This window comes from Blennius ocellaris (genome assembly GCF_963422515.1).
Source record: "Blennius ocellaris genome assembly, chromosome: 5".
Lineage (NCBI taxonomy): Eukaryota > Metazoa > Chordata > Actinopteri > Blenniiformes > Blenniidae > Blennius > Blennius ocellaris.
In genome coordinates, this window is record NC_137654.1 from 11,607,367 (window position 1) to 11,630,603 (window position 23,237).

The 23,237-nt window shown below is 41.8% G+C and overlaps 2 protein-coding genes across 2 annotated transcripts; both read left to right on the forward strand.

Annotated features, from left to right (window-relative positions):
- Positions 1 to 4,182: 4,182 nt before the first annotated feature.
- sgk2a (serum/glucocorticoid regulated kinase 2a) lies at positions 4,183 to 11,048 on the forward strand (the record flags this gene model as incomplete). The annotated part of the gene is made up of 12 exons (XM_080497207.1): positions 4,183 to 4,197; positions 5,565 to 5,626; positions 5,879 to 5,936; positions 6,498 to 6,581; positions 8,267 to 8,398; positions 8,941 to 9,053; positions 9,135 to 9,171; positions 9,259 to 9,345; positions 9,798 to 9,893; positions 10,175 to 10,330; positions 10,460 to 10,549; positions 10,893 to 11,048. The coding sequence occupies 12 exons, from the start codon at positions 4,183 to 4,185 to the stop codon at positions 11,046 to 11,048; spliced, it is 1,086 nt and encodes a 361-aa protein (XP_080353333.1).
- A 7,476-nt stretch (positions 11,049 to 18,524) lies between these two features.
- mybl2a (v-myb avian myeloblastosis viral oncogene homolog-like 2a) lies at positions 18,525 to 23,216 on the forward strand (the record flags this gene model as incomplete). Its single annotated transcript, XM_080496851.1, has 12 exons — positions 18,525 to 18,626; positions 18,827 to 18,847; positions 19,028 to 19,120; positions 19,217 to 19,437; positions 19,534 to 19,654; positions 19,875 to 19,928; positions 20,034 to 20,129; positions 20,381 to 20,625; positions 20,718 to 21,420; positions 21,847 to 22,089; positions 22,199 to 22,399; positions 22,555 to 23,216. 12 exons carry the CDS (start codon positions 18,525 to 18,527, stop codon positions 23,110 to 23,112), a joined length of 2,658 nt encoding a protein of 885 aa, XP_080352977.1. The 3' UTR covers positions 23,113 to 23,216.
- Positions 23,217 to 23,237: the final 21 nt, after the last annotated feature.

Genomic DNA, 23,237 nt, shown 5'->3' on the forward strand with positions numbered 1-23,237 from the left:
CTGAATGTTTCAAGGGCTCCTGGAATCTCAAACATTACTTCTTTGTGCATCTCTCTGGTGGGATTCGTGTGCGTGTGTGTGTGTGCGCGCGTGTGTGTGTGTGTGTGCGCGTGTGTGTGTGTGTGTGTGTGTGTGTGTCAAAAATAATCTCGGGTCACAAAAGTCATTCAATCCATATGAATTATTAAACATCCCAAAGCTGTCTCGTCTGACTGATGATACTGTGTCGTGCCTCATTTCAAACGCTGGCCACATTTCACGTGCAGGCATTGTGTGCTATTGACTATAAACTTCCTTTGCTCATATCACGTCCCCCTATTGAACGTATTGTCGTCAACAGCTAAGTGTGGTGGCGACAACCACATCTACGCCCTTCTTTGGCACTCACTGTTTATCTTGTTCCGTGCAGAGAACAGGCGTCACTGATAAAATGCATCTTCAGCCAGTCTGCAGGTTTGCGCAGGCTTTGAATTTCGTATCCATCCATGTTCACCATATGAAAGAAGGATGTACGATGTAGAACCACAGAGTTTGTATTGTGCAGAACGACGTCAATCCTAACAGGAAAATGCATCTTTATTTTTCACAGGTGAATTTTCAACTTACAACGCACTTACAGAAAGATTTGTGACGTCAAAATCGACTTTATTCAGTTTTCATTTAAATTTGCATCACAAGCTGCTGTTAGTGAAGCTGAAGATTTAATTTTCAATGAGAGAAGAGTTGTTCATCTTTTGAATTTGATGTAAAGCCAGTATTTTTCCAACCAAGATTACAACTCTAAGAGTAACATATCATTCTGGAGTTTACTACAAAATCACTATAAATAAATATTATTACATTGTAGTTAAGCAATCTTTTTAAGCATTGTGAAATTGACCAAGAACCGCAAACATTTTAGTTTTTCAAGTTTTATTTAATGTGCTCCTGTATTCTTTAAAAAAAAAAAAAATCCAAAAAATATTACTGAGTACAATTGCAATGCATTTTTTTGTGTTTTACAAATATTAAATAGTCTTAGTACTTTGCGTACTATGCGTGTTGCTTCATGTGATCAAGTATAGTTTTTCACATTTTATTCTCATCTTTTCAAATCAATACATGAATCAAATTACATGGTGCCCAAACTGGGCTTTGCTGTAGGAAATAGGTCAAACATATAGTTGTTTATGCTGTTATGAGACAAAAATAGTACTACAACAACATTCATCTCAATAATTTAACTTTTGATTCTTCTAGTTTAATATTTGTTGGAGAACACATGGAGAGATGCACAAGTTGACCAAGTGTCGTCACCTAAATAATACAGGGTTGACAGGGCCTCATGGGGGAGTTGTGGATATATATGTGTGTGTGTGTATGTGTGTGTATATATATACATACACACACACACATTGCAGATACATTGCAGAATGTCTGAATTTGAAATTCAGGAAAAACCATTAAAAAGTCTATATTTACATGAAAAAAAATTGTGTTTAGCTGTGTAAACTCAAAAAAGTGGACTTATATTTTGTGTGCTATTAATAAATTCACTTCACCAGTTCAGCTCTTTTACGCCCAAGTAAATTTGTAGCACAGTCAAAATGTAGATTTAAAGTTAGACTTTGCCAGCAGGTTATATCTTTGCGTTCTAACAAATGGTAAAAGCGTAATGCAGTATGTACCACGGTGCTGGGTGGATGTCTTTATATAGATGCCTGACCAGCCATGAAGATGATGGAATTGCATCGTTGCAGGCATAATGTGTTACTTCTGTCGAGCTTAATTTCTTGCTTTGACACTCATGTCTTAACCTCATGCACTGCAATAAGAACAACCCTCATAATAACTTTGAAAAGTTGCTGAATTGATTTATATAGGCTTGGCAACAGCCTCATTTTGCAGACATGTGGGTCAGATCTTCTTGTCCAACTCCGTCTGGGTGGAAAAAAAACCCAAACGTGTCATTTATCGAAGAAAGTTTTTCTATTGTTGTTTCAATCACATTTAATGGAATTAGAAAAAAAAAGCAAATAAATGATTCATGTGGTGTGCAAAACACCCAAAGTGCCTGCAAGTCAGGAGAACCCTAACCACACACACACACACACACACACACACACACACACACACACACACACACACACACACACACACACACACACACACACACACACACACACACACACACACACACACACACACACACACACACACACACACACACACACACACTCTATGTAACTTTTCATCAATGATTGACTGTGCAGAGGGTCGACCTTCCTGCATGACGTCTCAGACCTCAGAGGTCCAGCCTCCTGCTGCTGCCTCTGTTCCCTCCAATCACTCCCTCCTCAGCGTCCTGAGGTGAACACTCACCTCCTCACACACAGGTGAGCAAGCCACTAAATTCTCCTGTATGTTACTTGTTTTGCAGGGACTGTTTTTTTTCTGTGGTGGGGGAAATCATTCATGCACCAGTAAACCAGTGTTGATTTTAATTCCGAAGCGGCATAATGATCATCCCCGTTATGTCAGAGAGGCTCACTGTTAAATTCTTCAGTATTGTAATACGGACGTATGATACCTGAGACGCCCCGGCGCATCATCGCTGTGTTAATGGTAAAACACAAATAAGACACTTAAATAGTAGCTTCCTCTTTGATAACTGTATGAAGACGACATGGGGATTTTTGATCACGTCACATCTCAAGCCTTGTGAGGACGATAATCTCCATTCTTTTAAGGTTATGAGCTGGAATGTCTAAACTTTACTGATACGCTGAGAAATACAAGCATTAAGTTGTTTATTGAACAATCCGCTGCATTCTTTGTGTAATTCTAATGTCTTTGCTGTAAGGACTCACATGAATCTTTATTTGGTTTTGATGCTATTTTAAAGTTCCATGTAAGTTTGTTGAGTATTTTTGATCTTTCTAAATGGGTTTTCTCACAAATGATTCATATCACAGTCGCTCACCACTTCACAATCACATAACAAGTATATCAGTTTTTACTTTGTATTTATTCCAGGATGCAGACCTTAAACCCATCATGAAAGTCATTTCTGAGATTATAATTGTTTTCTTTTTGTAGTTTAAGTTTGATTATGTGGAAAACTAAACAAATACACCAGCAACGAATTAGTTCGTTTTTGCAGTGATTGTTTTTTTCAGGTCAATATCAGGTCACTGATATTTTCTATAGTAATCTCACTGTTGTTGCTTGATGAGATGTTTTGTTGGAGCAGTTACTTTTTCTGTAGAAACATGGTTCAGTTTTGAAAACAATCTGAAAATATTCTGAAGATATTGGAGAAAATTGCATTATTAACTTTCATAGTGAGAGTCCAACTTTTTAAAACTGCAGCGATAGAAGTATTTGTCGCCTGCCTTGCTGAAGACAGACGTGAACCCGACTCATTGGACCTTTGTTTCATTTCCGTGTGTGAGTGTGTGTGAGAGTGTGTGTGTGTGTGTGTGTGTGCGTGTGTGGTGTGTGTGTGTGTGTGTGTGTGTGTGTGTGTGTGTGTGTGTGTGTGTGTGTGTGTGTGTGTGTGTGTGTGCGCGTGTGTGTGCGTGTGTGTGTGTGAGAGAGAGAGACACCCTGATTATCGTGGTGTTTTGAGAGATAAGGAAGTGACACAACAATATTTGCTATGCAAACACATTCAGTGACACAGATGCTCCACAGAGCCGCCGACACTGGAGGACTCTCATTATGTTGACAGCACCTGCTGCTCATATAGACATGGAGGTGCTTTCCAACAGGGTGACTCTGTAAACATTTATGTCCCAACAGCAGGAGCAACACGAGCACTTATAGATACACACACACACACACACACACACACACACACACACACACACACACACACACACACACACACACACACACACACACACACACACACACACATATATATATAAGTAGCCAAGCCATAAAAACACAATGTCCCTCATTGTCCCTGTGTTGTTCCAGCATCTTCTCTCTTAAAAACCTGAACGACCAGCTCCCCCGGATCCTCAGGCTGTCACACCGAGGTCAGCAGGTGATTTTCACACACTCTCACACACACACACACACACACACACACAATGTGATGTCATTGATGTACAGCTGGTCTCAATATCTTCCTCTCCTCTTCATCGTAGGTTTGTTACCTCCCCTTGTCCCTAGTGGGAGAAGAGTCCGAGAGCCATGGCACACTGTAATGTGAGTTTTTGTTTGTTTGTTTGTTGTTTTTATCTGTAGCAAATATATTGTCAACAAATTAACATTGCAGGTCAGGTCAGTTCCAAATATTCATTCAGATCAGTGCAAATTCCTGAGGGGCCATAAATAGGTCAATCTCATGATCAGCAGGCAGAAAGCTTCATCAGAACTTATGTAACCACACAATATTTGTCCACTAAGAAGCCATGTGACACATGACCTTGTGTTTTTATTTTCAGGCGTGGAAATATTTGCTTTTTCTGGCCACTGCGTGTGTGTGTGTGTGTGTGTGTGTGTGTGTGTGTGTGTGTGTGTGTGTGTGTGTGTGTGTGTGTGTGTGTGTGTGTGTGTGTGTGTGTGTGTGTGTGCATGTGTGTGTGATCATTTAATGGACATGGTATTGTCTCAAATTAGTCCAAAAATATGTTGTTTGTTACTTTCAACGTAGTTTGTGGGTCTTCTTTTCTCTCTCTCTGTGTGGAAGTCCAAGGACAAATTAGAGATGTGATTCAATAAAGATTGTTATAGTCAAATTTATTAAATTTGTTTTTCTGGAAACATTTTCCAAATTCAAATGTGATAATATATAGAGCTTGACAATTATAGACATCTTTCACGAATTCTCTTTACAAGTCTTGGGAATAATATGTGACCATCACTTTTGATTTCAGGATAATAACATTTTCCAAACGTATTACATCTTTACACAATTCTAAATGCTGTTCATATATTAAGTACTGATATTCCTAAAGCGACAATGTGTATAAACTCACTAATACCCCGCCATGCACACGGGCAGTAATTATGTGTGAAAAAGAAGGACTGAGGTTTACCTGATTCTACCTCATCCTCTATATCTAAATGACTAATAATCATGTTCATCAATGCCTGTTTGTTTCACTGCCTGAATTATAAAGTGAGCAGTTACATAGTAAAACCAATCCCAACTTGCATTTAAATACAGGTTATAATGTTACAGGTCTTCATGAAAGCCTCATATCAGCTCCTTATGACATTCAAGTGTATAATATAGCCTTGTCCAGATCATTAAGATAAGACAAAAAGTATTTTGGGAGTTCCTTGGACTTAATAACTAGTCACTTTTCAAATTCCAAGTTGTATCCCCTTTACTTTTTTTTTTTTTTAAGTATTGTAGTCAAGAATCTATTTTTAGTAACTCACCCTAAACTGCACTTTAGCTGCATGAATGTTGTAATGCACAATGTTGTTGTCTGCAACAACTCAATACAAGGGGTCCAGTCATTTCAGAGAAAACTGTAATGCAAGATGTACTTTTTCCTTCTGGGGTCTTATTGTATTTGTTGTTTTATTTTTTTATATTTTTCTTTAAAAATCGTTTCCCACAGCTGCGATCGTCATCCTCCTCTCCTCATGTCGACGTCAACCTGGGACCTTCTGCAAACCCACAGTCAGTAATTCTGCTTTTATTATTATTATTATTATTATTATTATTTATTTTTTTTATTCCCACATGAGCCACAGCTTCTTGTTTATGTTTCAGATAAATACATGAACTCAATAATAGCTCAATAAATAAATAAATAAATAAATAAATAAATAAATAAATAAATAACCGTTGTCGGCTTGCAGTTCCTCAGAAGTTGTCGTGTCCTTTTGCCAAACACCACAATAAGTGTAATTAACCCGTCTTCTGTTGCAGTGCCAGGCCAACTGACTTTGACTTCCTGGCTGTCATTGGAAAAGGGACTTTTGGAAAGGTAACCAGGGAGTTTTCTCCATGTCTTTCTTCATTGATGAATTTGTGTGTCTTTTCTTTGTAAATCTATATGTATACTCTCTCTCTCTCTCTCTCTCTCTAGAGAGAGAGTGAGAGAGAGCCATTGCTGACATTGCAGGCAGGGTCAGAGAGAATACCTGCTGCCACTGTCAGATCAAAATGTCCTGCCTGCTTCATGAATCATTAACCGCACACGCCTCTGAGGCCTGGTACAGTTAGTTACCTGAACAGAATCCAGTCCACACCACAGCAAAACAAGACTCAAATCAAACATTACCCGCTTGACGTCACGGCTTCCGTTCCTCCATACATTTATATTTCTACATAACAGAAGGATGTCGGACCCTTTATATTTTTCCCAATTTTTTTTTCTTTGTATCAACACGGCGCTCAGATTTCACCGTCTCGTCTGTTTCCACAGATCACATATCTTGTGTTGTGTGCACTTCTCTGATGCGATGTCCTGACAGCGCCGGCGTCTGGATGCGGGCGCTGAATGCTTACTGAAAACAAACCACTGACTAGCAAAACCTCCCTGCAGGTGCTGCTCGCCAAGCTCAAAGCGGACAGCAAATTCTATGCCGTCAAAGTGCTGCAAAAGAAAGTCATCCTCAAGAAAAAAGAGGTACGACCCCGCCATGAAGTGGGGACCAAAGACCACGTGGAACCAAAACACTGCAACGAGTTCGCAACATCTAAAGTAAAAAAAACAAAAAAACACTAAGAGTAACTAAGACAAACACTTTTCCATCCATTCATAAGTAATAAATAATTTCTCAAGTGAGATTATGATCCGGGCATTGACCTGCTGAAAGGCGTCGTCAGTTACCGGGCACTCAGAGAACATGAAGGTGGAAAAATCTCTCAAAGTCAGCCAAGAGGAAAAACATGTGAGAGTTATTAGTAAACAGTGGCGAGACCCACCGACATGATCCGAATCTTATCTAATCTGCTGCGTGTTCTGTACAAAGGACACAGTTTACAACTCCCGCAAAATAAACTGGGCCGCTCGTCTGAAAACGATCCGAAGAAATACACTCATCCCACTTCCATTCAGGATGTTTGTTTGTTTTTTTTCAGCCGGCTCAAACACGACACGAGTTTCAAGACACTCTTATGTTATTTGAACGTCAACATGAAAAGCTTGTCGGTCTCCAAAGTCTCCTCACCTGGAGTCAGTGAGGGTGCAGTGGTCGGCCTCGTCACCGAGATTGTTTTATCAGGTGATTGTTTGTGGAGGTGTGCAGGAGAAGTTTCCTGCAACGGGCTGATTTATACGATTAAGTTGTTTCCCTGTGATCGAAAGATATTTCTGGTCCCTGTGAAGCTTTTGTGGTATGAGTGAATAATCAGGCAAGAAGCATTAGTGAAAAAATACTCAATCTATCGATGACTGCGCTATATTTTTTTACTGAGCGTGAGCAAACGAGACATTCGGAGTGTACATGTGGTAAAAGGGGGAGAGACAAGGTTGAGAGTGTGTGTTGGAGAGATGGTGGCCGTGAGAGCCGACGATGAGGCGGCTGCTGCCTGACGGGATTAGAAGAGGAAGTCCAATGAGGAGGTTCATGAATGCGATCAGACCGACTGGTGTGGGGAAGGATACGGAAAATAAACTGAGAAAACTGTGAAGAATTTCACTCATTTGGCAAAGAAAAAAAAAAGAAAAAATCAACCACTTCATGTCCAGACCAATTGTTTGAGAAACGCTGTTCTAAACTAACAATAGTAAAGTGAAGGATAGTAGCTGAGACACTTCTTCAGCTGGCCGTTAGTTTATATTTGTACTTATTAAAACAAGTACAAACAGCATCTTTACTTTCGCCTACTCAAAATTATTCCACCTGATTGATCAATCAGCATAAGAACATGAAAAAAATTGTGCTTGAACTTCAGCATTGCCAAAAATCTCTGCCAAAAATCTCTGAAAAACACCAAGTAAGTATTCAGTGTACTTTTTTGTAAGCAAAACATTTTGTTCTACACTTGTCATATGACTTCATTTCGCTGGGGATTGAATAGTTTTATTGTTATTTTATAGTGTGTCCTTAAAGCCTTCAAGTATATCGGTATTGATCAAAAATGCATTAGGGTTTTATTTTTAAATGCACATAAGAGTATATGATATTAGAAAGATTTAAGTTTATTTTCTTTCCTTAAAATTGAGAGGAAACGACCACCTCTGCTTGGGATTTACAGTTAAAGTATTTTAATTGCAGTATCCTTATATATAAAGGTTACAAAATAAAACCTCAGCATTCTTCTTCATTTCTTAATGTCCGACTCACGTCTTGTCTTTTCCGTCTCCAGCAAAAGAACATCATGGCCGAGAGAAACGTGCTGCTCAAGAGCCTGAAACACCCTTTCCTGGTTCGCCTCCACTACTCTTTTCAGACTCCAGAGAAACTCTACTTTGTCCTCGACTATGTGAATGGAGGAGAGGTACATGTCTCCGGCTGTACTGAGTTACTTGTCTTCTAAAATGTTAGCTAAACCGGTTCAAGAAAATATAAAGATATTGACATCCAATGAATGTACTGTGCTCAACAGCAAGCAAGAAAAAAAACAAAACAAGCTGCAGATTGCAGACCATCACACTGCGGCCTCACACGTCTCTTACTGTGTAAACTTAGTGAATGACTGAAGACGGCGAGATGTTCCCTGTGATAAAAGAAGTCACTGTCAACACCATGTTGGAGTGTGTTTAGATTTATGACCACAAACCCGAAAACTAATAAAGCACCGGTTGACAGGAAGCAACTGTCCTCCAGCGTGATAAAACAGTTCACACTCAGCTGAGACCTTCATTATTAGTCAAATGTTGAATACACTGATCTGAAGTCAGCCTTCATATTTTACTTGTCTGTGTGTTCTTTTGAAATGTAATGGTTTGTTCCCCCACTCCATTCTCTCTCTCTCTCTCTCTCTCTCTCTCTCTCTCTCTCTCTCTCTCTCTCTCTCTCTCTCTCTCTGCTTATCTGTAGTTATTCTTCCACCTGCAAAAAGAGAGGTGTTTCTCAGAGCCCAGAGCCAGGTTTTACGCAGCAGAGGTGGCGAGTGCAGTCGGCTACCTTCACTCCCTCAACATCGTTTATCGGTCAGATCCATGCTCTCATAGAATAATATCACAATCACTGTACCAACGGTGCGTCTTTTCTAAACATCTTGTCTTTCACAGAGATCTGAAGCCAGAGAATATTCTGTTAGACTCTCAGGTCAGCAACAATCCCCTCAATATAAACGTATTAATTGGAATTTGAGTTTTATTTAAGTGAACGCCTGGTTTTGTGTTGTGTGTGTAGGGTCACGTGGTGCTGACAGACTTCGGGCTCTGCAAAGAGGGAGTGGAACCAGAGGGAACTACCTCCACCTTCTGTGGCACTCCTGAAGTGAGTTATTCGATAAATAGATGTGACTTTGCAATAAAAATGTATGGCAGAAAAAAAAAAGAAACACCAGAAACTAACATTATTATTTCTTATTTCTATTTGTTCCTCATTTTGTTAGGTAAACTGTAAATTCTCATGTATTGAAGGTGATGCAAAGTCGCAAGAGATGGTGTTTTTATCGACGATTGGGATCTTCATTATTATAAATATACTACATGGCGATTTTCTTTTATTATAATTAAGATATACAGCTTAAATGAGTGCAAATGTTACGCTTATGGTTGTTTTTCAATCTGTGTTCAGGACTTTTACATTCCATTACGTTTGAACAATGTGTGTTTAAATGAAATACCATTCCTCAACCTCCCACCCCAGCATGTTATTAACTTTAATGGACATGTTTACTTCTTTCTGTTGCCTCAGTGTCGTTTGTTTTGTTGTTTTGTCTGAAGTACTTAGCCCCAGAAGTACTTCGTAAGGAGCCATATGACCGGACAGTGGACTGGTGGTGTCTGGGAGCCGTGCTGTATGAGATGATCTACAGTCTGGTGTGTGTTTTATTTTATTATTTTAATATTTGCTGACATCATGCCTTTGTTCCTGAACTGGAAAAGTAGCTCAATGAGATTTGAGTAAATTGTAGTCGTACAAGCAGCAAATAAACAGATGAGTATTTTTTTTTAAATGTTAAAGGTTTAATCTCAAACATAAAAACAGCCTCTTTTACAAAATACGGATTACGTATAAGAAAAGTGAGCATGAACTTCCTGTCTTCCTCTGACCTTTCTCGATGCTCCTCTCTTGACGTTGACCCGTCCCGCTGCTCCAGCCGCCTTTCTACAGTCGAGACGTTGGCGAAATGTACGACGGGATCCTCCACAAGCCGCTGCCGATGCCTCCAGGCAAGTCTGACGCTGTGTGCTCCCTGCTGGTGGGCCTCCTCCAGAAAGACCAGCACAGACGCATCGGGGCCATCGCCGACTTCGTGAGTGCAACTTATTTAGAAAAAATGAAGAATTAACAAGCATATTCAGGTTAACTGATCTTATTTCATACAACTTTGACAAATGTGTTAATTTGTCTCATTAATCTTTTTTTCTTTTTTTATCTGTAGTTAGAAATAAAGAACCACGTCTTTTTCACACCGATCAACTGGGACGACCTTTACCACAAGAGAATTACTCCTCCTTACAACCCCAATGTGGTGAGTTTACTATTTAATGTTACTACATCAACAATCACACAGTTATATCAGCCGCAGGGTGTGAAACATTTGCTTATTCAGCAGAAAAGTTTGCTTTGCATTGGCAGAGAACGTTTGGCGTCCGTCACACTCTGCTGCTCGTTCTACAAATGCACATGCAGTAAATCTTCAGGATTTGTTGCAAAGGCACATTGTGACAACAAACCCAAACTTCCTTAATGTTTGTTTACGTTGTCGTCTGTCCTCCCACCTCACCGTCGAAGTCTTTGCCACACATCGCGCGTAATGCAGACGACGCAATTCAGTCACATCCGTGTCCACGACCTATTGGTTTCTATTCCAGAAAGGCCCGGCTGACACTCAGCACATTGACCCAGAGTTCACCAGAGAAATGGTTCCCAGCTCGGTGAGTCGGACCCCGGAGCTCAACGCCAGCACCAGCTCCAACAACGCCTTCAACGGCTTCTCCTTCGTGGCCAGCGACGACAGCTTCCTGTGAGGCGCCGGGGCGCTGAGCCGACTGTCCGATCGAGGGGATCCCTTCCTCTCGGATACCCATCGACAAGTTCCTTTTGTGCGGGAATCCCACGTTGGCGTCTGGAAACATTAATCAGCAGGGGGGGGGCAGCCGGAAGAGAACATGCGTCTGACACGACCGCTTCAGTTTGAAATGATAAAATATATAAAGTGAAACTTTCTTTTTTTTTTTTCTTGCTTGAAAGTCCCGTGGCTGCTTGTAAATAAATAACTGTATGTACATGTTAGTAGGTACATTGAAGGTGTAGCCCAAATGCTCTGAAGTTCTTTTATCGGTGGAGTTACGGGTCGATTTACACAAGAGAGAATCTGTTCTTAAAAGAAGAGAGACACAATACTGCCTCTCTTTGTACGGCCGGAGTTAAAGTGGTACGTCAGACAACAGATTTCTTGACTCCGAGCAAAAAATACACCTGCGCTGTGAATCTTTCATTTTGCTTTTTAACATCAATACATGCTTCTCTCACGTCAGTGCGACACGTTTGAGACGACTGACAGCCTGCATCAGGTTTCATGTTTAATAAAGTTCGGCTCTTACAATCATGTGAAGCAAGATAATACTAATATTTCAGTACAATGGGGTGTCTGTTTATTGCTCGTGAGGGAACATTTTTTTGAAATTTCTAAAAAACCAGAAGGAAACATTTGGGGGGGGGGCTGCTAAATTGATATGATTTGCAGTCACAAGTCACGTTATCACAGCAGTGGTTTTATATCAGATACATTTGGCAATGAATAACTGTTAAAAAAAAATAAGTTTTTAAACGTCCCTGCAGTGTGCAAATGATGATGTTTATTTCAATTTTCTTTCCCTTCAGGGAGGAAAGTGTTTTTGTCTGAAGAATATTTTAGTTTGCTAATACCAGATGGCCTTCAATAGATTATGGAACACAGGGTTCGCATGACTGTGAAAGTGCTGCAATATCTTTAAATATCCTGCTGCAGCTTCTTCACATGACGACCATTATAAAGCATGGAGCTTCTTTCTGCCATGGAGATGAAGTTAGTGATGAATAGTCCATGTCGTTGGAGGGTCATTGGCGGTGCGGTTGGAAAATGTACATATTGTGTTTTCTTGTATTTTTATCTAACAAAGGTAAAGTCTTGTTTGTGAATCAAAAAACCAACACTGTAAATACTGTTCTGATGAAATAACCATGTTGTATTTTTGGGACATCAACTCAAATGAGTTCTGTTAAATGGTCAAATTTCATTAAAGGGACACAACGTATGTTTGAAGTCATGCCACTGACTTTATTTCACCTGACTTTCAGAGTTTTGCCTCTTTTTCCTGGTTGATACTTGAAGTTGTCAACTAGTTATCAAAAAGAAAGACTGATTAATACTCAACAACTTCCGCCATGGTTTAATCAGTTATAGCTCTTGCAGGTTCTATGAGTCACCCAATACACCCTCCTGTGGAGCAAACCTGTATTGCAATACTTAATGGGCCTTAGAATAGAATTATTTTTTTTTCTTTTTTACTAATCTCAGGGGGAATTTCTTGAAATGTACAGAAGCTACAATTTCAATACAGCAAAGATTCTCCACATTTGACCCATGGTAGAGACGGGCAGCAGTGGTGGCTCACAGTGGTGCCCTTTGTCCTCCTCCTTCCCCACTCGCCTTTGAATATTGTAACACCGTGTGCCGACTGGTTATTCCCTCACTGATTCTGTAAACAGAGGCTCACGACATCGTCTTTGAGTCACGCCGCCAGTGATGGCGTCGGCAGCATCACCACGGATGGATGTCAACCGTGGCAAAGATCCACATGTATGTGTTTTGTGTACGGAGAAAAACTGTTAATGAATCTAACGGCTGTCAAAACATTTACATGTTCTTTGTGGTGAACCATTAAGCCAAAGCGAACACTTCTGTTGTTCCCTGAAAGCACCGAGGAGCTTCTGCAAGGTGACAGCTCACAGGAATCACTCTGTACTGTAGTTAAACTCCACTGGAGGAAACCGGGATATTAAAATCATCATTATCTACACCTGCTACTTTTTTCCCCTCTCCATTTATACACAACCACAACTGTCTTTAACATGTCTCACTCAAAATACAGTCCAGATCCACCAGCGATTAATTCCCCCTCCTCCATCTCTCAAAATGACTGCAGTAACGCCAGTTCAAAAGAAACCCGGCTCAGACCCCAAGAGCTTCAGAAATCTCCATCACATTTTTAAATGTATCCCTGCCTAAGGTTCTAGGAAGATAAAAAACTCTTACATCCTAAATTCATTCTCACCTCCAACAACAACCTCTGTGAACAGCTTCAGTCTGGTTTCCGTCCTCACCACAGCACTGAAACACTCACATTCAAATCATACTTTTTTCTGGTGGCACTCAGTTCATTCACATAAAAAACATTCAGATCTCAGACGTCTCCCGTCTCTTCCAGTGTCCCCCAGGGCTTTGCCCTAGGCCCAATCCTCTTCATCCTCTATTGCCTCCCCCTTCGCCATATTTTCCATAAACACAATATTCAAATACACTGTCACGACACCGATCTCTACTTTCCACCAAACCCACCAGCACCCTCCCACCCTCCTCCCTCCAAGACTGTCAACACAGGATAGCAAATCCTGAACTTCCTCAAACTGAGCCTTGACAATATAGAGGTCCTCCGTTTTAATTGATGTCAGCTGAGAGTTGGAAACTCCAGCGTTTCATTGAGCATCAACCCCGTTTCTGTCTGTACCACTCACATTTTATATCAGTACAAATACACATGAGTTGTGTCCGTGATTCTCATACTATGGTACAGCTCCCTCTTGTGGTGGGGGCAAGTCAGAAAAAATGCTTTTTAAACGGTTTTTTTAAATGTATAAAATTATCAAAATAGCACAAAACATGGAATTAAGATAAAGAAAACATATGAATTCATATTTAAAATATAAAGTAATAGGTCTCTAGCTAATAGTGTAAGCCTCTGTGATTGTATGTTCAGGTCAACAGGAAGGGGGTCACTACTTGGACAGCTCCTCATTTTCTTCTCATGTGGTACACATGAGAAGAAATGTAAACACAATGAAAAGAAAATTCTCTTTCACATGTGAAAAGTCTGAGAACCTCTTATACTCGTTTTTTTAATGCATACAGACAAAATAAACATTTTTCAAATGTTTTTTTTAAATGTGAAGCTTGTGTGTTTGAACAACAACACACACATTGCATTGGTGTTTATAGTGTTGGGAAAGCTACCATTTCTTTTCAATAAAATTGAACATCAGAATTAATCGAATGGATTTTGAACTTTTACCAATACAACGAAATGTACCTGACTATAATTACATTAATTTATGACATCATAATTAATTTTGAGTCTTTATAATGGACTATACATGTATAGAATCATATTATAGTATCAAGGTATTGTGACCCATGTATCATGAATGGCAGTGATGTAAACAACCATAATTACGCCAGACGAATTAATACGGTTCGTCACAAATTATACATCAGGTTTTGACGCAGTAAAAGTTACAAGAACAAAGCGAATTTGCTTCGCAGTGGCAGCAGCAGTAGCAGCAGCAGTAGCTGTTAGCATCGTGTAGCTGCTCTCCGCTTCACGTGGTTCCTGAGGAGTGTTTCTGCAGCAGTTGTTGCAGCAGTGCTGCTCTTGAACGCGCCTTTATTTTCAGTCGCGGGTAAATGTATACCGACAGACCACCACGAGTCCTAAAGTCGACTATAAATTAAGTGCGGGACACGCATTGTAGTCAACATAAGTGACGGTGCTTTTCGTACAGCCCTAAAAAACATTAGTTTACGTTGCTGTTGTAACTTCCGGGTAGTTCATCTCTCAGTTCTGCCCTGCTGGAGCCGCAGCTGACAACACAGACAGACAGACACTGATGTCGTGCGGGTAAGTGTGATGCCTTAATTTTGCATGAATGTCTCCGCTGAACATACCATAGAAATGTGAATACTTGCGGCGTCCTTTTGGTGAAAAAGCCAAAGCTTAAATGTTGGGGAAACAAGTGTTGTCAGTGATGTGAGAGAGATAGAAAGTGAGCGTGGATTACTTTTCTCTCTTCACGTGCAGAAAAGCTTGAATGGGGGATTTTGACTCAGTCTTTTGGTTAGGTTTGCCCTTCTGTGTTGGCATACTTTAATATTAGTGTGCTGTCTTCATCGTTTCCACTAAAAACGATCACAACGCACAGCCGCGAAAACAACAGCATGATACTCGGTGCGCTTTGCGGCCGGTGGCCACTGGGGGCGCTCTTCTCGTTGAACCGCCCGTCCGTCGTGGTGTTTTCACCGGAGCCTCGAGTCAGTAGCTCGCAGAAAGTTGCACTCAAACTCACAAGTAAGTGCTCCCGTTCCGTCGTCTTTTTTTTTACTTGGCAGTAATTTGCAACAGTTTTTAGAGTAGGGCAGCGCATTGTTTCACTTTGCTTTTCAGCGTTTTCCGTTCACGTCGAAAATATCGTGTTGTTCGCATTTGCTAACGTTAGCATCTTAGCCGTCAACTTTTCTACGTGCAGTCCGTTAGCTCGCTGCTTAGCGGGGGTTTGGGACGGAATAAACACGAAAATAGTCTTATTATAAAGTTGGATACATATCAGTGTATCTAAATTTTGGTTGACTTAATGAAATGATGTTTTGGTAGTTTGGATTTTCAAGTGGTAAATGTATTTTAAAGGGTTATAGAATGTATTAATGTAAACTTCTGTGTGCTTTGGATTGTTGACATTGCATCTACTTCCGGTTCTGAAGTAGTAACAACAAACACAGTGTCTTTGTGTATGAGGTATGCAGAGCACTGATTACATAAAGAAATAAACGATAAGACAATCTGAAAAATGGCTCCAGATCATGTTTAACTCAGAGAAAGTTTAATTCAACAGGTGTGAAGACAGAATTCTAAAGGAAATAAATGGACACGCCTCATGTCTTCAGCATAAACTATGAAATGATTCAAAAGAGAAAATTAATATGTATAATCTCCTAATGTTTGCTGTTGAATTAATACGTGAAATCAGGTGAATTAAACTGAATTATTAGCTTAACACATAGTTGAGCTAATAGTTGTAACCATGGCCAATTTTCAGTGAAGTTGTCTTTGTGGGTGAAGGGGCGATCTTCCAATTGCACTTTGCAAATGATGGATCCTTAAATTATCCAAATATTGGCAGAGGGTTAGGGCGAGGCAGAGCAATCCATGGACCCTTCCGCAAATAACAGATCCATTATTTGCACAGCGCAATTGGTAGATTGGCCTAATCGCTTTACAAATACATGGACGAAATTTACACAACATTCATAGTATACATTGCAACTCTATTTGTCAACTTACTGAGCAATTATGCAAATTCTGATTATAATAATTATACATTTTGTGGGGTCATTTTTCAATGAGCCAGTGGGCAACCTGTGAGGACAGACACTCATGCCTGCTGTCAGAAGTTTTAGCTTGTCGTGGTTTAGCTATTTCATGCAGCTTATCAAAGTAACCGTAAGACATGTCTGATTCGTGACCACGCGTCAAGTCACTTGTACGACACTCAAATGAACAAGTCCAGAGATTTAACATTGAAAGCAGAAGAAGTGGTGACAGTTCACCTTGAAGTCTCCCAAGTAAGACACACTACATAGGTTCGTTTTCACAGAGTGGCCGAATCCGACGAGAGGACAAAACGGGACTTTTAAACATTTTCATGTCTGACCATAACTTGTTTGTATCAGAACTTCTTCCTTGGGGCCTGTTTACACGACAACGTTTCACGTGGCAACACCTAATCCATTAAAAAAAAAAAAGGGAGCGTGTTTACACTGCAGCAGCAGACACAGGGACAACGATGTAGTTAGTATGCCAGGCCACGGGGGGGCACTGTTGCTTGATTTTATAATGAAACCATACAAACGCGTTCCGAGAACTATATGCTATCAATGTGAAGAAAATGGAGAGCACCTGACATCCGTATGGACTGATGAGGCATCAGATGCCACCAGGGGTGAGTCTCAACTACAAACTACTGACATGGACGATAAAGCTAGAATACGGACCGTGACTAATACCACTATGTGTCACCATGTTTGTTTACAAGGAATGGAAGGGAACGGGAGGGGGAGAGATGCACATGTGCAGTAACAGGCGCTGTAGCCTCCATCAATCTCTGCAGGAGTGATTAGTGGCCATGAAAGAAACTTTGCACCTTGGGAGCTGGTATATAAACTTTGCGGATAAAGTGGATCCGCACACTGGTGCCGTGTAAAGGAACCCCCTAAAAGTGAAGAAAGTTTTGTGGATACACTTGTAATCGTTGTCGTGTAAACGGGGCCATAGAGGAAGTCTTTTTAGGGGCATACTGGTGAGGAAGGACTCATTTTTTATTAGCTGGGGTGCTTGTATATTTGTAGTGATGTAGTGAAAGGAAAATACAGACTGGTGTACAAATATGAGTTGTAAAGTTAAAATATCAATAAGACAGAATAGAATTGGATAAGCAATATTAAGTAATACTCTATACAGGGCTAAGCAGTTATAGTCTTTTGGCCACGGGAATGAAGGATCGGCTGTGACTCTGTACTGCACTTTGGTGGTTATCTGTTTGTAATCGGTTTTGGACGACTTAGACCAGATGTGGTCCGGCTTCCAAAACCAGCTGAGATGACCTGGTTAAGTTAAGAAATTATGAACTAAACTTAATCTTCAACCTTAAAGAAAGAAAGACAGAGAGTAGGTCATTTTTGTTGCATATTTAGTTACAAAATCAGGAGACAAAGGTATATTTAGATTTTGCTGTATTTTGAACCAAGCAGCTTTGCTCAAAATGACACAATGCTACAAAAAGTTCTTTGTAAAATTCTGCTTTTTGTGTTTTTTGAAAGATATTGAATCTCTATTTTCTTGCACATAAAGGGAAACATTCATACATTGTTTTTTTTTATTTATTGATGACAAGGTGTCATTCACTTCTGTCTGGGTTTACTTGGTGGTGTTGGTAGAACCAGAACAGTCTTTATTGTGATTGTTAAAACAAAACCCATTGAAATTGTATCTGTGGTCCGTGCACATGCAACAGTATAATAGCTTAAAATGGAACGTTTGAGCGTTGAGATGTTTTTGTTGTACATTATATTTATAGTGTCCTTTAAATGTTTGAAAGCCTGCAGCTTGTGACCATCATCAGGACTGTTTGAAACATTTTTTTTGTCAAACATTATTCAATAGAGCAGCGTCAGATAATTTTCAACCCTAACCCTCCTAAGAGGAGAGACATAAATAATATATTTATAAATAATAAAGTGTATAAATAATCTTTCAGTTCATCATAGAAAACTGAATTGTATAACACTACACTAGTTGATGTCATATGCAAATGTGGATGTTGAGATGCATCATATCCAGTGAGCCTCTTCATTCTGCTTTGGAATAAGTTAGATAATTAGATTGTCATCACGGCCTGTTGTCTCTGTTTGCAGCATGGAAGAAGAGGACGAGTGTAGTCAATGCACCGGGACGGACTCGGACTCGCCAGAAAAGAAGAAAGGTGGAACGTGTAAAGTCCGCTGGACTCAGGAAGAGGTAAGGAGATCATCACGCCCGCCATCAGCATCACCTCACATGTTTCAGAAGTGAAGTACAAATTTACTCAAGATCATCCCGTCGTGAATGATGTCAGTCTGCTCTTTAGTTGTGATTGTAATACAATGAACATGCAGATGACTCAGAAGTTTTATATTGTACTGATTTTGATTTAGATTTTGTTTTCCTTTGTTGCACAGGATGATAATCTCACAATCCTGGTCAGTACCTTTGGGAAAAAGGACTGGAAAGTAATTTCCAGTTTCTTACCGGTAAGAACAAGTTCGGGTGAATTCAGTCAAAAAGGTTCATGGAAACCAAAATTAGCATGCCGGTGAAGTTCTGAGGTGACGTTGCGTGAAAAGCAATGGTAGATGGGATGTTTTGTGTGGCTTTGACAGGGCCGGACGCAGATGCAGTGCATACACCGCTGGAGGAAACATCTGGGTCCAGATTTAGGAAAGAGGCAGTGGTCCAAAGAGGAAGACACGAAGGTGGCTGAAAGCAAAGCACAAGACAGACTTGGACTGAAACAACTCAGGTTAATAATGTCCCCGTTTCATGTTTGTCTCTCGTTTTCCACCTGACAGTTAGTCGAGCTGGTGGGCTTTTACGGCACCAAACAGTGGGATATCATTAGCAAACACATGAAGGGCCGGTTGGGGAGTCAATGTCGTGAGCGCTGGCAGAACCACCTCGATCCGATTATGCAGAAGAACATGTGGACCACTGAGGAAGATCTCATCATCTACAAAGCCCAGGCGGTTCTGGGGAACCGCTGGGCAGATATTTCCAAGCTGCTTCCTGGAAGGTGGGTTTGTCATCTGTGATTGATTTATAACATATTTATTCACTTCAGTGGCAGTCGTTCATATCTTTAACAAAAGTTCGCGTTTGGCTCTTGCAGATCAGACAAGTCCGTGAAGAGTCGCTGGAACGTCCCCATCAAGCGCAGGGCGGAGCTGGGCTGGTACAAAGATGAAGCCAGCAGCATCTCTCTCGATCTGGAGCAATATATAGAAGGAGAGGTACAGTGCTAATAGAAGTTTACATCTGGAGGGCCCACGTGTTTCACAAGACAAGATGTAAAGTAAATGACCTCAATCCTGCATGAACAGTTCATGTAAACTCAACATTGATTATTTATTTATTTATAATTCACTGTCTACAAACAAGGACTATGTAATGATTTGATTACTGTGTTACTCCAACTACTCAGTAATTAAAACAAACCCTTTTGTGTCACAGGTGAACTTCAAATGTGATGTTGTACTCGATGCTGAGCCAGTACATCAACAACTGGTAAGCTTGCCACATAAATGCCAATAAACGTGTTTTGTCACTGAAGTGTTTGTAGAGTTCAGCGATGTCGATGTGTGTTTGTGCCCCTTTTGTGTGTTGCTGCAGGTCGAGCCGGGGAAACCTGTGCAGGAGAAGGAGTCTGAGAAAGTCAAGTTAGAGATGGCCGTTCCTCCTCCAAAGGCTTTGCCATCAAAGACGGAGGTAAATCTCAATTAAAGTGAATGTTTCCCCGTCAATGCAGCTGGTTCACGACTTCAACAAGTTGGCTTGCCTTTTGAGAGCGCACTCGCTGGTTTCTGTTTTTTGTGTTTGAAAAAGTAAAAAAAAAGGAAAATTGAAATATTGTCAATTGATATACTTCCCAATAAATATATTTTGCAAAAAAGAAAAAATTGTTTTACTGAAGTGTTTGTAGATTTCAGCGATGTCGATGTGTGTTTGCGTTGCTGCAGGTCGAGCCGGAGAAACCAGTGCAGCAGGTGGAGTCTGAGAAGGTCAAGTCAGAGATGGCCGTTCCTCCTCCAAAGGCTTTGCCATCAAAGACGGAGGTTTCCTCCTCCAGTCCCTCGTCACGTCCTGGTTCAACCCCCAGTCCCAGCTCCACCTGTGTTCCTGCGTCGCCAACGAAGCAGGTGGATCAGAAAAAGTTCGCAGAGGCTGCGCTGAGGATGATGGCTGAAGACATGCTCCCACTCAGGTGACTGACACAGTGGGTTGTTAACAATTACATCCTGAAAGGTCCCTGTCCAGAAATGTACATTACAATTGTGTTTTGCCTTCGTCCCTCAGTTTTGTTGAAGGCGCAGGCTTCAGGTCCTTCATGAGTGCCATCAGCCCGGAGTACAACAAGCTGTCCCAGCGTTCCGTGGGCCTGCTGCTCTATGACTTGGTGGAAAAAAACATCAAGCCTCAGCTCATCCGGGACCTCAAAGCCTCCATTGGCCAAACCGCGGACAGCGAGGGCAGCATTCATGTCACCTTTGACCTCTGGACAGGGGCCCGGTCCCGCCCTGTGGAGGAGGCCGTGGTTGTCGTGCAGCTGCACTTTGTGAGTCAAACCTGGCAGATCCGCCGCCCCGTGGTGGCCTTCCGTCACCTCGGCCACAGAAACCTCAGCGCGGCCGTGGCCAAGGAGCTGGAAGGCGTGCTGCTGAGCTACGGCATCTTTCCACAAAGCATCGGCTGCGTCCTCCTCAACCAGGCCAAAGACGTCCTGACCAGAAACAACCTGTTCTGCAACTACAAAGTCATGTGCTCCTCTCACCGGGGAGACCCCGACGGAGACGAACTGGTGGCGTTTCTCTCAGACCAGAACTCTGGAGCAGAGTCCCCGTTCTCCGAGCTGCAGATTGGCACCCGGACCACCTGCGTTGCCCAGATGCTCCAAACGGTGATCGTGGACGCGTTGAAAAACTCGAGAGTTGTGGAGAACCTGCTCTTCCAGGTCCACAACGTGGTGGCCTTCTTCAAGAGCAGCACGTACTGGAGTGAGGTGAGGACTCTGAGACAAGATCAGAACATTGAAGTGTGTTGTCTCTTGTAAAGACATGTCATCAGTATGGTTTTATGTATATTTACATCCAAACAGCTTCAGAATGTTTTGCCTCGAGTGATTTTTAATTTTGTGTGGACGCACACAATGTGATCATTTCTCAGTCATTTGAAATATGACGTTTATTCCCAGACAACTTTGAGCTAAATGATCAATCAACTTTATTTGCATGGCACTTTTTTTTTATATACAACCTCCATGTTTGGGAGACCCATGTGTCATCAAATGTATATAAAAAAAAAAAGACATTTATGGATTTAAAGTGGCAGTACAAGACACTTGAATCTAAATAGAATGTTGAATGAGGATTCCCTTTTGTCTCAGCAGCAACAGGCTGAAGATTCTGTTTCACATCTTTTTGTTTAGGTTTTGTTGAGGGAGCAAAACTTGTCGCTGTGCCCGCCTTCCACCAACTGCCGCTGGAACTCCATGATGCTGTCGCTGCGCCGCATGGTGCAGGAGAGCGCCTGGAGCGCCATCATGGCGCTCTTGACCTACGCTCGCATCGAGGCCAGCGACACGGCCAGCTCCCCGCCTCTGGTCATGGCCAAGAGGGAGCAGGTGATTGACATCCTGGGACTTCTTGAGCCGTTTGAGAATGCTCTGCAGGTAAGAAGAGAATTTCAGAGAATGTTTGGCGTTTTACATTTGTTTGAGTAGTAAAGTAAGACGTTTTGACGATGTATTAAGTGAGCGTCTCTCCCGTCGTCTCCTGAAGACCCTGCAGGGGAACGGCGTGACCGTCTCTTGTGTCATCCCAACCCTCCTCCACCTGGATAAGGCGTTGGAGAGCCGCGTCACCAACTACACTCACTTCGGTAGAGCGCTGCGCACCGGCCTCTGCAAACACTTCCAGTCTTTGATTCAGCAGAAGGACTTGATTCTGGCGGCTGTGCTCGACCCCAGGATCAAACTGCAGGTAATGAATTGACACACAGGCCACGGCTGGTGTTCTTATTGTTCTGCCATTTTGTATTCTAGCTGGATATTTAGGTACATATGAATTATATACTGTAGATGGAAAAAAAATATAATCCATGTTCTCCCCCCCCCCCCCCCCCCCCCCCTTTCCAGCCATTTTCTGAGGAAAAACAGAAGTATGAGTCAACTTTCTTAGCACCTCTGTCAAAGTGTGAAGCTCGCAGCGTTGTGGAACAAGCATGTGAAAGCCTGGAGGCCTCGGCTTGTCCTGCTGTAAAAATAGAAAAAGACGAGGCCGGCAGGGAGCTGACGGAAACCCAGGCTTCTGGCGGCAGCCCCGAGGACACTGACGTCGCGGGAAACAACCTGAAGCGCAAATCCTTGACCGACCCCCTGCAGCCGCCTGCAAAGACCATGAAGACGTGCGAGGTCGCAGCGTATCTCTCTGAACCTCGGTGGGAAAACGGCTCCGGTATTAACATGTACTGGAAATCTGCCTTCCGGTTCCCGAAGCTTCAAAGCATCGCCAGGAGGCTGCTGGCGCTCCCGGCGACCTCTGGGGGGTTTGACCGGCTCTGCCCGATGGCGGCGTGCATCGTGAGAGCGAAGAGGAACCGCCTGCCGCCTCACACCACAGAGAGGCTCCTGCTGTACAAAAACTCTTTGAAGGCGAAGGCGGCCAGAAAACCCAACGGGGCCGCCAAACAGTGATGAGGGTCGAGCTGCAGTGCAGCCTGCTTTTGTTTTCCCAAATTTTGACTGAGCAAAACAGAAGTAACACACTTCTTTTTTTTTTTTTAAACTTTTATGTTGAGTTTGTACTGTAATAAATAAAA